This window comes from Nothobranchius furzeri, chromosome 5 (genome assembly GCF_043380555.1).
Source record: "Nothobranchius furzeri strain GRZ-AD chromosome 5, NfurGRZ-RIMD1, whole genome shotgun sequence".
Classification (NCBI taxonomy): Eukaryota; Metazoa; Chordata; class Actinopteri; order Cyprinodontiformes; family Nothobranchiidae; genus Nothobranchius; species Nothobranchius furzeri.
In genome coordinates, this window is record NC_091745.1 from 27,549,199 (window position 1) to 27,563,723 (window position 14,525).

The following is a 14,525-nucleotide window of genomic DNA, read 5'->3' on the forward strand; positions in this document are numbered from 1 at the left end:
ACACTGATCGAACTGGAGTCATTCTACAAACTTCTCTCAAGCCAACTAGCAGAAAATTCACAAAACCGGTCACATGTGTTTGCTTCATGTTTATTTTTGCTCTCTTAAACTTTTATCTAATTTTTGTTAATAGCGACAATTTTTTTGTGTCCTTTCAATGTTAAATCTGACTGTCAATGCACATAAAGATCTGCATTTTTATTTACTTTATCAACTTTATTCACTAACTGCAAAATCTGAAAAACAAGTGACATATCTACTGGAAGATGTTCTTGTATTATTGTATAATTTGTTTGTATTTCATACAAAAATTAAAAGTCATGCACTTTAAAGTGGATTTTATAAAGCACCAGTACTCAGCCCAGAACAAGTCTGGCTTACCTCCGTTTTGACTGAATCGATACGAAGCAACGCTGTCAGGTCGGCTGACATGAAGGTTCAGCCGGCTGATGACTCCGCGTTACATGACTTCATCGATTCTCCAAGTTTAAAGTTACTGTCTGCTGAGGTTCACATAACAAAGAGAAGCTTTAGAGATGAGGACACACAATGACTCAATAATGGAGGTGAAGCGGGCGAGTGATATCTTCTTGGCACACTCCGGCACCCCTCCATTTGTACTCCCGCTCCGTCACACGCGGACTGTGGCCGGGAGGGATTACGGCACAGGGAGGTGGGAGCGCCACAGCTGAGTGTCCCAATAAGACAAGGTCACCTTAAGTGGATTGGGATGGCGGGGGAGGGGTGGGGGTGGGGGGTGCTGTTCCCTCGGGAGGAACACAGGGAGCGATTCATGAAAAAGTAATTAAGCAGGATGCACATCGTTGGATGCCACAGGCGGGGAAAGCGAAGCGAGAGATGAAAAGGCCCGAAGGAGAGTGTTTGTACACAAGATGTTTCAGGGATGCTCACTAAACACACACACACACACACACACACACACACACACACGGCCAGATGCTTTAACCTCACTGAGGTTTCAGGATGGGCTCAGGTGCATTTAGCCAGTGTCTAATACCGGTAAATGCCAGAAAAGAACGCAGGGGTTAAACTGAACTTGATGTTACGTTCATCTGCAAATCAAATAGAGCGGGCTGGCGCTGAGGTGAGCCAGGTGGCTTGAACATTCTGGCTAAAAGAGGGGAGCTCTTAACTGGACTGGGTTTGGTTTGGCTCAGATCTGGGACTGGATTAAAATGTCACCTTGAAGAATAAAAAAATAATCCCTTTTCTATAATTCTCCCAACCACAGATGCTCAGAACTGCAACTCAAGAAAAGGAAAGCCTTGCAAAATAATGTTAATGCTCTCAAAAACAAAGCCAGCTGTTTTAATAATAGGTGTCAAGGTCTGGGAGAGCGTTGAGGAATGTTTAGTATGCCTCTGACATCTAGAAATAATTACACCTCTGAAGGCAATCACTTAGAGAGAGCAAAGTCCTTGCATGCCTTGAAGGAACATCCAACACTTAATGTTTAAATTTAAGATAATCTTAAGTGGAGAAATTATCTTCAGTATGACAACTCGTGAAGTGTCACATCGCAAGATCCTGCACAATCTGCCAGCACGCCGTCTGAATGCATCTTAACCACTAACACATGAAATTTTAGCACATAATCCGTTAGATTAGATTAGAGTTGGAAACATTCATGATTAACTGTGGCAGCCATGTTGAACCAACTTTACTCCAAAAGTGAACCTGTTGTGGTTGCACATTTGTGGTAAATCCTCTGGGTACTAAAGCAAGTGCAATAGCCACGCCCCTTTTGGGAAAAAGCTGCTTTGCTGACACTAAATGGAGCTCCTGAGAAACAGAAACAGTCTCGTAAAAGATTATTTAACGTTTTCACCGACCAACAAGCATTTACTTTTTAAAAAGAAAATGTTATTAATCACGAAGTTCATCAGATTTGATTAGCATCACCACAAAAAGATGAACACTCACTCCTGAACCAAAGTACTAACTGACTAACGCGATGACGTAAGTTACCGTACACGGCAACTATAAAGCAGCTGCATACACGTTCACCAAAACCAAATAAGCTGGTCATGATCATTCAAAAAGGTTCAAAGGAAGGCAACTGGACTTCTTTTGTTTCTTCAAGATGTTTCGCTTCTCATCCGAGGAGCTTTGTCAATTCTGACTGTTGCCTTCATTCAGACTCCTCTGGATTAAAACCAGTCAACAAAAATATAGCTTCTTTTTCTGCTGCTGTTGCAGAAGCAAACACAATTACAAGGTAGCATTAGAACATGTTTCCACTGAACATAATGCCAAAAACTGTAAAACAAATGTTGTAGAATGCACTTCTGCTGTTGGTCAGACAGGCTCCACCTCTTGCTTCTTTTAAAACTCATTTTAAAATGCACTTTTATGATGTGGCCTGTGGTTGTATGACCATGTCTGTGATTATATTTATTTGTTGATCTTATTGTTTGTTTTATCCATTTGTACTTTATTGTATTGCAATGTATTTTATGGAAAGCACTGTAGTCAGCCCTCGTGTAAACGTGCTGTACAAAAAAACTGGTTTGGTACGATGGAATAAAAATAATAATAATTATCAGCAACATTGTTCAAGAAAACCTAACCGAAATCTTTGGGATGTGCCGGAGATGACTTTGTGCAGCAGTCAGAAACATTTATGGAAATAAATCTGGTCACACAGCAGAAGCTTATCGAAACAATGCCACAGGGAATGTGTGCCGCAATAAAGCTTAAGGCGGTTCAACGAAATATTAGTGTGCGTGAGTTTTTATTTTGGTGGTGGCTCTTTTTGGGGGGGGGGGGGGGGGGGGCAGTGTAATTAGCTCATAAACTCCCACAGCGAGGCTCAGGCATGAACAGCAGCAGTGGCTGTGAGTCCGTGGCTCCACACGAGCGTTTCATTATGACACTGCTTGTGTATCTCTGTTTACCAGCATGTTGGGACTGACGTACGCTCAAACGTGTGCGGTGTGTTCTTTTCACTATGATGCTCCCACGCAAGCACGCGTGCTACACTCACACTTTTCACTCCGAGTCAAATTTCAGGTCACAAAAGTTTCAGCTTACTTCAGATTTTAAACTGGAGCTACCGAAGTTTAGTTCAGAACTGAGACACAGATTAAATTAGATTTTCCTATTAAAGTGTATTTTGTTGTTCTGGGTGGAGCAGGAGGGATCAAGGACAGAAAGGATGTTGGGACCAGGCTTCCTGGGAGGATTAGGGAAGAGGATGTAAGGAAAGATAAAGAAAGGATGTGACTTTGCTTAACTGGCAGGGAAAAGATGTTGAAATGAAGGTTAAAAGCAAGAGAATCAACGGGAAAACGATGTCACACAAACACAGAAGGATGGAGCAGAAGGAAAAAAGAAGAGAGAAAAGAACGTGTAAATGAATGAATGGAGGCTGAGAGAAATAAGCAATCAGGGCTAATGATGTAAACAATAATGCCATAGTTCGTTTCTTTTCAAAATAAAGCTCAGCCTTACAAAATAAACCTTGCAGTGCTCCTGGACCACATCTTATTTATTGTCATCACATTCTACTGTTCTGGGTGAACTTTTACTGTATCAACTAAAATGATTTTAATACTAATAACACTCATAGGCACTTTCTTAATCCACAAATAATATTTTAGTCTTTCAAAATAAGAGTCTATTATGAACACAAACATCTTTTCTAGTTTTTTTTTGCTTAAAAACTTTCAGAGACCCTAACATCCCATAATATAAAAGAAAAATCCAAGACAAGAAAAAATAATTATGAAGTGAAACCACTTAAAAAATATTAAAGGAGTAAAGGATCATGATTCTGTGGAATAAACATATAAATGCATGTAATAAATACAAGAAACACAGAACAACACACACTACTGAATGCAGATGTTTATGCGTACAATTGAATGGCCTGCGTTCTTTTTTCAAAAGTCTGCTTGTGAAATAATTCCTTAAATTCAGGTTTGATATAAAGTCTAATATCTGAGTCGGATCTGTGGATGGAGACGACCCGTACAGTCTCAGTCTGTTTCCAGGAGCAGTTTGAGGAGCAGATGTGGAGTCAGATGTCATCCTCGGTGACACGGTGCACATCTGTCACTCCACTTCCTCGTGCCAGGAGGCATTTCAGGGAGGTCGGGAAGCTTCCAGAAACTGGATGTTAAACCAAGACGAGAACGACAGACGAGGCTGACAAGACCTCCGCTTTGAAGAGACGGCTTCTGTAACCAGGGCACTGAACACAAGCCGACCAGATACAGGAGCGAGAGGCACCTCCAGGAAGAGCCGGTTGCTTTACAGATCCTCGTGACGATGGGAGGAATATCTGTTTAACACGCTGCGAAGGACACTTTTACTGAAAAATATGTTTACCGTTTCTCTGGCAGGTCGGCTGTTTTTCTGAGATGATTTAATCTCTCTTGAATGATGAATTAAACTTAACTGGGAAAACAAAATAAACAAAGGTTGAAAAGTGTCATCCCTTATATTATGGTTTTTTTTTATTACTAAAAATTTACATTGAATGATAACAAATTTTGACCCAAATGAAATAGTAAGGCAAAAAAAAAAGGGAAGAGAGAAGAAAATATAGTATTGTTTTATTTCCTGATGTGGAAGTTAAAGGTTTACTCATCATTATGGTTTTTAATTGCAACGGCAGCAGCAACAAAGACCATCGTTCCCACAAATAAAGTGATTTCTGAGATTTAAGCCAATTATGAGCATCAATTCATTTTAAGAGGTAGAACAGAAGCAGGAAGAAACAAAAAGCTGTGATGTTCAAAGGAAAATGGCTTAATTAGAAGATAAAGAGAACTAATGTGGTGTTCAAACGAAGCATCACAGTAGGCCTGTACAGTTCTGTTCCAGGGAAGATTTTTTATCGTTTCTAACAGAAAATCCAACAATCACCACATTGAAGCAACACAGAGCTGTGATTTGGTCCATTTCTAATTAAACATGACGATCAAGCGATCGCTAGAACCCCGCAGAGCTCATTTTAGTCAGTGGAACTGCTGATAATTCACTTTTATGAAACTTTCACTCACAGCTTTTATATCCAGCATCCATGAAAGAAAACATCGTTTTAAATTCCCTGCATGAAATGCGTTCAAAGACACAAAAATAAGACGTTTTAACTGAACGTGATTTTGAGCTGTTCCATGTCAGCGGTGCTGTTCTACGGGTTCTGCCTCAGCGAAGCTCTAACGCTGCAGCTCATTCAGCATCCCTTACGGACCTGAACATTTAGTTTTATGGCATCATTTAAAAACCCAGGAATATGGTTTTTTTCCAAAGCAGACCACAGATTTTAGATTGTGTAAAAAGTTTGCACGACCAATGATTACACACACGTGCTGCTTGTAAGGATAAATTCACACGGCGCTCTCGCTTTCCACCGATTGGAGTTGAACCATAAAACCAAAGCGATAACAATCTCTATGCCATTCTTTCTGATCTTCTAACTCACCCTGGACAAAAGTTTCAGTTTTATCAATGCGGCCAAACAAACAAACAAACAAACAAACAAACAAACAAGCAGAAACAGAGAAATTGTGATTGTGTCGCCAAAGCCTCACACAGCATAACAATAAACAGCTGATCAAGCCCACGTGGAAATGATCTGTAACAAACAACGTAAAGGAAGACTCCAACAAGGCCCGGCTAAAGCTCGAGTGTGTAACATCCATAAGTCGCTTTTATTAAAAAGCAGCAGCTGGATGTGTTTTATTTGATTTGAAGGCATTTTGTATTTTTGTTAAAGGAAACCACAAAGTTCCAGGATTCATGCATGTGAACGTCTCATTACTGCTAACCCTGCTGTAATAACTCTTGGGACATGGCACCTATAATAAATCTACAGAAGCCCAATAAGCACCAAGAAACTAAAGGCAAACAAAGTAATAATGAAGCAGCTCTGGGGAAATAATCACTTTTTAAGGAAGTTTCGAGACTTTTGTGGTTCGAAACCCTCACTTAGTGATGAAGTTGATCTGATAGATCTGAAAGGGCTCAGGCTGGAGTCACTTACAGAATCTAAGACGTGTAAAAGTGAAATCTAACGATGTAAACACTGCAAGCACGCACCCCTGTGCTTAGGCTGAACCTGTTTAAACTGATATAAAATTAAAATTCTGATTCAGACTGCAGCACTAAACATCCCACACACCAGCAGGACGTCCAACACCAGCAGTTACGAGTCAAAGTCACAGACCATTAAAGTTGCTATGCTGAGCAACAGACCAGCAGGAAAATCCAACAGAATTTCTCTCGCATGAATACAAGCTGAATGCCCTCCACGCAATCATTTATTTTTTCTGCCTCCTGGACTCAATTATTAATGCCTGCCGTGCTCACCTGTCTGTGTGAAACACACAAACAGAATCTGCAGCCAAATCACCACCAGAGGAGGCCTTCTGGTCCACAGAACCAGCTGATGGCTCTGCGGGATTGTGAAGTGTGAACGACTTCCCTTATCAGGTACAATGCAGGATGGAACACTTGGAGAACGTACCGTAGGACATGGGAATGTCCAGGTCCCCCTGCCAGGATATCTGGCCCGAGTCGTCTATGGAATGCTGCACTGTTGAAACAAAAACGGGCCTCCTGTTTACTTCTGATTCATTCAAATTAGGAGGACAATAGCAGAAAGATTTACAACTGTGCCATGCTGCCTTCACACCGGCTGCCTACCAAGTGTGGAAGTGTTACTTTGTCTTTAGATGTGTGGATTTAATCATAGATTAGAAATGTGTGTAAGAACTTTGCAAGATGTCACTTCAAGCCACGAAGAGCTGTAACGTCCAGCTTTCACTGAGCTCAAACAAAAGTTGCTTTCTTTCACTTGTTTAACGGCACGGTCCTGAGCACAGTCACTTGGCAGAAAGAGGATGACAGCATGACACGGTGACTGCGTGAGTGAAGTCATTGGTATTCTGAACTGTGAGGACAAAAACACATAATGAGGATGGACAACCTTTCAAGTGGCCTCGTCCGAGCGTAACGAAGCCAGAGGAGATGAAGTTGTGCATGTCTTGGCCTCCGACGCGCAGGTTTTCTTTCCCATAGTGACCTGGAGAGATGCACAGGTTACAGGGTACTTCCATGAAATACTGAAGGTTTTAAAGGACGGTACATACATTTTCACACAGTTTCTGAAAATTCAAGTGAAAATGTCCTTATTTAGTGGCAAAACTTGGTCTTCAGTTAGTTTCCAACAACGAGTGGGCCTCAAAAAGAAAACGGTTTTAACATGATAGACTTTACAAATGCAGGTAACAGCTGGCTCTTACTAAAAGGAACAAAATGATTCATACAGCAGTGAATCTCATGTGGATGGTGCATTTACTGTTGCTGCAATTTCTATGGAACAATTGTGCAAAGTCTTTGCTTTTAAAGGGGACATATTATGACTTTTATTAGTTACCATAGTTCTATGGTCGATACTGGGCATGTTCATGAAGCTCCTTGCACAAACCCCTCTCACATAAAGTGATTTCTGCTCTTTTATTCTCAACGGTTTCAGCACCTTCCAAAATGAGCTGGCCACAGCCATCCATCCCCACCTCCGCTCGCGCTGCTCTGAAGACCAATCCCAATACTCACACTAAGCCCTACGTCCTTCTGTGTAGTGCACTTAGAGGAGGGGCGCAGTAAGGCTATGAGTGCGTAGTGCACACGTGTGCTGACAGGGACCGGGGCATTGGGTCATCGACCACCACGCACGCCCAGATGCCGGTCCCCGTTTGTGTAACTTTTTTTAAACCTTTATTAACTTTCAAACAAACAGCTTTTGACTAAATCTACAGTCATTGCTGTCCACATCAAACCTTAGTCTAAAACTTTCAGAGCATGAATAAATATCATTATTTATTTGAAAATTAACTTCTTCAACTTGAAAATACGTAGTTTAAGAAAAAGAACTTGAGCCATTGCACCACCTTCTTCTCAAAATTCCCATGCAGCAATGGATTGTGGGTAATACCCTCGGCCAACGTCTGTATCGATGCAGACTTGAGCCAAGTGTGGATCAAGGGTGCATGTGGTCACCTTCCACACTTCAGACTCGAGAAACCCTACGCACTAGCGCCCCTGGACGGGAACGAGCAATTGAAGGGTGGAAGTGCGAGTGTTAGAATCTGGCTGGAGACGCTCCTAAGTCCAGGAAGGACTCAGATTAGAGCAGCTGCAGCTCTCTCTTACACATTAGAGGTGTTTCTACTCTAATTTCCCTGTTGTGACATCACAGAGGTAACTTTTTGAAACTGCCTTTTTAGACCAACAATTCCTAAAACCAAACACTGACAGAAAATGATGGACGGATATTTTTCACACTTGGAGCGTTTATAGAGGCAGTACAGAAGGATGCTAAAGTAAAGTTCTGCATATTGTGGCGACCCTGCCACTGATAGGCCAGCAGGGCCGCATTGCTCGGGGGGGGGGGGGGGGGGGGGGGGGGTTTATTCCGCTTATGGTGTTCTGAGGGTTATATTGTTTGGGATTATGTTAGTGTTGTTTGTTTCAGCCCGGTGTTGTTCTCATCCGGTGCCTGTTGGCGCCGTGAGTTAAACGTACGTGTGGGGAGATGAAAAGGGGAGCCGTCCGGCTATTAGAAGTGTTCTATGTCTGCTACCTGGCAACTCTTCTCTGCTGCTACACACGTGCACCCCGCTAAAAGGCGGTGCAGACCGCTACAGTACATCCCTTTTAAATCAAACAAAAACTAAAAGCCCGCACAGACATGTTCTTATGAACGGGTCGGTTCTATCTGATTAATGTTTTGTTGAATTGTGTTTTTGTGCACGTTGATTTAGCAGATTAAGCATCACATTTATGTCAAGCTGCTCATGTTACTAAGGTTCATGCATTCATATTTAGAGGGGAGAGTTCTGAATGAGGTGACGCAAATCTAAACAATTTCAGGTAAAAATTTGAAATCTGCTGCATCTTCACCTTTCCAGTATACAGATTTTCCTCTATTCCCACTCCTTTTTGCCAGTTTAGAAAAGAGCAGCACAGATGAGAAGAATACTAAACAGGCATGAAATGGCATGAAACTCACTCTCAAGTGGGACCAGAAGCTCGTCAATATTTATGGACAGGAATGCAATCAGCATATTTCAGGCTGTTTATCAATACCCTTTTACTTCCAACACACTCCCTGAAATATTCAATTGGCCTGGCTGTGAAAGAAGAGCTTTGAATCATTAAAGCGGACATAAATCAGATTTTGTACATTTGATTGTTCAATTATTTTCAGTTTAAAGTTTAATTTGAGAAGCAGTGGTGAGTCTAAAATACGCACTCTTCGATGGGACAACTGACAATGTAGCATCAGAATAATATCACAGTAATTCAAAGAACTATTTATTATGATTTAGCAAGTAAATTAAAAAGTGAACGTTTTTTTTCAGTGACTGGATCGTGCAGAAAGCAGCATGCATTAGTGCAAACAAGTAGCCTTTACTGTGATTTTGAACTGTTGTGTAGAATGTGAGTCTGTTGACATAACATGCTGTAAACTAATATTGTGCACACCATGGAACATAACTGACGTGTGACAATATAATTTATACCCTCATAAAATATGTTTATTACACACAATACTACAATTTATTTCAACAATATTGTCGATGATACGACACAGCCCCACTTTCAGACGTAGAAATCGTAATGACATGTTGTACTTTCCTCCGTAAGGCTGCACATTTGCTTCAAGAGAGAGTGTGTCACTTTATGCAAATACGCTTCATGAGCAAATGAGAGAATAAACCACCAAACACTGGGCTGTTAGGTTATGCAAAAACTCATAATAGTAATTATTTATATAGTAATACATTACATTTATGTCTCCTCTTCAGGCCAAAACACACCGGTGATGCTGCAGGATAGATCATCAGTGCATCGAGAGACACCCTGAGCTTCAGTCTGCACAGCAGACTCTGTATCGTGATCAGTTTCACCCGTATGACTTTACTTATGAATATCTTTTAATTTTTTTTCTGATCATTTAAAGTCTGTCAGAGTCAGAGTTCATGTTTTAAGGAGACCACAGGCACCAGTTTACAGCCGTTTAGTTGTTTCACATTCTGAGAAAAATTCATGAGACAAAAACACCTTTTGTCATTTAAAACTACTATAAAATGTAAATGTCTATTTAAAGGGGCTATATCATGTTACATCCACACTTTAGAGCTTTTTACTATGTGCTATTGTTACTTATTCACGAGAATGACCCCAAACCTGTTTTTGGCTCGGATGCCATTTTTCAGCTTTTTTAGGACAAGCCAGCATAAGCCTCGATGGGAACTAAGTGCATCATCAAGCTCCTTCCGCTGAAGCTATAGTGTCTGACGTGGAGCCCGCCCGCTGGAAGTAGACCACTAATGCCTACTTTCTCAGAGTTGCTGGAGTACAGCAGTAGATGTCATGCTGCAGATGAGAACGTGACCGTCATGTCACAGATGTCTGCTTTAAACCTCCACCTGTACCAGAGTGCATATTCTGACAATTTACTTCTGGGCTGCAGGACAAAACACTGCAGTAGAAGCCATGTGTCCTGTCTGCAAAGATGTGTTGGGCAGCAACTGGTAGCCCAGTGGTTAGAGTCACTGGTACGCTGTCATGCGCAGGTTTGACTCCCATTCTCAAAATGTTTTCTCCTTTTTTTACTTACACTTGCCACTTTTATGTTTTAGCCCTTTATCGGTAAACAGTTTAAAATACAAGGACTAATCTATTTTTTTTTACTTTCTTTCTTTATTTAGCCAGTGTGCATCAATGTGAGGTGAGCAGAGTAAATGAACTAAAATGCTGCTTGAAATGACCAAATTCAAAGATCTTTAGAGACACAATATTTCTGGCAGAAAATAATCATCCTTCCATCCATTATCTACCCGCTTGTGTATACGGTCGGGGGGGGGGGGGGGGGGGGTAGTGCCTATTTCCTGCAGTCTCCAGGCAAACAGGCGGGGTGCACGACAGGACGCCAGTTTAACGCAGGGCAACTCAGAGACACACAGAACACACAACCAAGCACACACACACTCACACCTAAAGACAATTTGGAGAAACCGACAAGCCTAACAGTCGTGTTTGGACTGTGGGAGGAAGCCGGAGTATGCAGGAAGAACCCACGCATGGACAGCGAGAACATGCAAACTCCATGCAGAAAGACCCCAGGCTGTGATTTGAACCCTTGCTGCACGGCTACAGTGATAACCACTGCACTGCTGTGCAGCCCAAAAAATAATCAATAAAACTAAAATATAAAAAAGTGAAATGTGCTTCAGCGGCTATTAGGGGCTGCATGACTTAGTTTTTTTAAAAGTCGACAGTCAAGTAATGAAAATCGAGTCGACTTCGACTAGTCGTTGATGACGTCATACACCTGAAGCGGCGGCGGGGGGGTGGGGGGGTTGGTTGGTTCGCTGGAGGTTTTGACAATTAAAATTGCACCCACATTTTCAAAGTTAAACACATTTCTTTTAACAACAGTAGTTTCTGCTTCAGCCCTCTCCCCCCTCCCCTGCGCAGCAGCCGCAAACTCACTGATGCGCCTCCAGCCTCTCAGAGTTCCTGCTGCACTAAACATTAAAATAATTATTTCATTTTCTGTTCCTCACTTCTGATTACCTTCAATGGTGTCTGTTTGCTGCAACCAGCAGGTACAAAAACTAACTTGTTTTTATTTTACTATTTTTCTGTCCTGCCTGTTTATTATCTTCCTGCATCTCCTCTCAATCCTAAAGAAAAACTGCTACCTGGGTTCATATATATTCACCTTTTGAGTTACCTTTGAACTGCAGTTCTAAAAGATCTACCGACCGCTAAAACAGCAGAGTGCTCGGCGGCCGCATCAGTGATCGGTGCGTCACCGAGGACAAAACAGGTGATGCGCCCCGATCCACAGCAAAGAAACGCATCAGGCACAAATAAAAGAATAAAAGACAGAAAACATAAAAGGAAACGTGGCGACATGAACGATCGCGTTACATTAGTTTTTGAGTGGTGACACCTGATTTGATAATGTTACTGTGGCCGTGCTCAGGACGCAGATGTCTGGAGCGCGTCAACAATCAGAGCTTTGCATGCACAAGCTGGTTAAGGTTAGGATGGGGGTGAGGGGAAGGTTAAATTGCAAGAGGGTAAAGGTCACAGTTTGGTTAAATGTCCGTTTTACGGCGGGTGTCGGTACTGACGCTCTGGCACAGCGCGTTGCCTCCGCCTCGATCCAGACACGCAGCGGCTTGTCACCTGCTGTCTTTTCCGAGGACTGCATCTTGTCATTATCACGTGACAGCGACTAGCCGATGACAGGCATAAAAAGTCACTACAGAGCAGTGAGGTCGACTAGTTCATACAACCACTAGCGGCTATAAATTACTGCTGACACCACCGGGAGTCTAACCGGTGAGATAGGAGACAGATGCTTGAACCGCTGGACTACCAAGGCCAACACAACAGCAGACTGGCCTTTTGTCGGAGCAGGTGTGGGCGGAGCATCACTGAAACAGGCTGTTTCATTTCTGGGTATAAATTAAGTCTGATGAAAATAACATTTTTTTTAAATACATGACATCTCACTTGTACCAACGGTAATATTTTATCTTATACTGCGCCTTTATTTGCTCCCAAATGTTTAAAATGACGTGTTTTGGCTCCTTTAAGATCACAGTTCAAATAACATTTTTGCAAAATTCAAACCTTATTTTTAAATGTATACTGACACCAATTTAATAAACCTAATCTTCTACTTGATCAGTCTTACAAAGAAAATCTGGACAGACAGAGCTGCTTTTGAACCAGAGAGCAGCAATTTCTAGAGTCTACAGAGGGAGTCAGAGGGACGTAACTGTATTCAAATATCTTGCTGGACACTATGAGGCAGTGTGTTGGAGAAGTGCATCACATTCCAGCGTGTTTTTCCTTCATTCTTTACTTCAAGGGATTTTCTAAAATTACCATCAGGTGTGTGTGAGTTCATCCTTCACAAGAGGTGGAAGTGTGTAATTCAGAACACGTCAAAATAAAAAAAGAACATGAAAAAGATGTGCAGATGAAACTGTTTTTGTGATCATTTGGAGTCAGAACTGAAACTGCAGCACAAACCCCAGAGATCACAATTAAATTAAATACAGCACTTCAAGCTGCCGCTCCTCCATTCTCCTCAGCGTTAGTTAGTCCTGTTCAGTGTTGTCTGGTGAGATGTTAGAGGCCCCCTTCTCCAAGGAACTACTTCAGAGTCAATAACATCAGTCAGACCTTTGGGCCTTTGGAAGCCGAGATCGAACCGCAATCCAAATTATCATAATGAGGAGAAACACCTGACATAGTTGGAGGTCTGGTGTTCATCACACCTTAGTTTTACTCTCAAACCAACGCAGCTCGTTTGTTTGTTTTAACTTTTTAATCAAACCTAAATTAAAAATTGATTACCATTGTGAGCATGAGTCTTAATTTGGAACACTTAAAAATAATCAGTAAAAGATGAGATTTAGATCATTTCCCTTTTTCCTGATTACGTTACAGCGAGGCGCTGTCTGCGTAGATGATCCATGTGTTTTGTCTTCAATGTGTGAAATGCTGATGATTCATAACTTCTGCATCCTCCAAGGATGTGATGTAGGAGATAAAATCATGTATCTGGAGATGCTGACTGTGGTACAAAATGCACTCATGTGGCAGCATGAACCTACAGCATCCTGATTAACTCAGAAAGGTGTTAATTAAAAACTGCATAATGAAAAAACAATACCTTCAACAAAATTAGTTTTGTGTTTGGAATAAAAACATTAACATTTATGAAGCTACAGCTAGTAGCTAATAGCTAGCTGTGACACAGCTAACCCAACGTAGCTCTGAACATCCAGCTATCTGCCTGTTTCATACGCTCATCCTTTTAATAGCTGATGGTTAAATGGGTGGTGGTCAGGAGTTCATCTTACCGATGTCAAAGATCATAATGATGCAAAGATAATAAACCAAATAGTTTTTTTAGTTCACAGATAAATACAACCCAAAATATTTAAAGCTACACTGTTGTATCCAGAGAATGCTAAAGAGAGTACACCATGTGGCCGTTTGAGGAACTGCAGCCAGCAAAATACGCACTTTGTTCAAACCTATTTACTATTAGCAAACTCTTTACCTATGTATTTATCATTATTTACCACTTCCTTAAACTCAAGTAGAAAATGTTGTCACAGTACCAGGCACGATGAGCAGCTGTGCAGTTTGCCAGTGAGGCACGACTTTGGGCAGAACCAGGAAGACATGGTGCCTCACAAAGACAGGGATCCAGGCAGGAATTATCAGCCTTTAGGGTCGCTTCTGAGCGCCTAAACTCGGCCAGAACCACGAGGAGGAGCAGCCTGGATTAAAAGCAGAGAACCAGGCAGGAAATGGTGGCAGGGGTCGTCTTCAAAAGCATGTTTCCAGCTGCTAGCTTAGCTTATCTAGCAGCTAACAAAATCTTTTATAGTTTTTTTTAAATCAGAACTTTTGATCTTAACCTGTTCTTCAGTTCCTTTAGAACACGGCTA

The 14,525-nt window shown here is 41.7% G+C and overlaps 1 protein-coding gene across 3 annotated transcripts in view; it reads right to left on the bottom strand.

Moving 5' to 3' along the window:
• Positions 1–14,525, bottom strand: part of LOC107396886 (protein shisa-6) — a 178,896-nt gene that overhangs the window by 146,434 nt on the left and 17,937 nt on the right. For 2 of the 3 annotated variants that reach the window (XM_054734109.2, XM_054734107.2), the window contains exons 4-5: positions 6,959–7,054; positions 6,497–6,565 (exon numbers count right to left, since the gene is read on the bottom strand). The exons of the other annotated variant lie outside the window; for it this stretch is intronic. In XM_054734109.2, the coding sequence (XP_054590084.1) occupies positions 6,497–6,565; positions 6,959–7,054 (165 nt within the window). The remainder of the gene's footprint in view (positions 1–6,496; positions 6,566–6,958; positions 7,055–14,525) is intronic. 3 annotated transcript variants of the gene reach the window in all.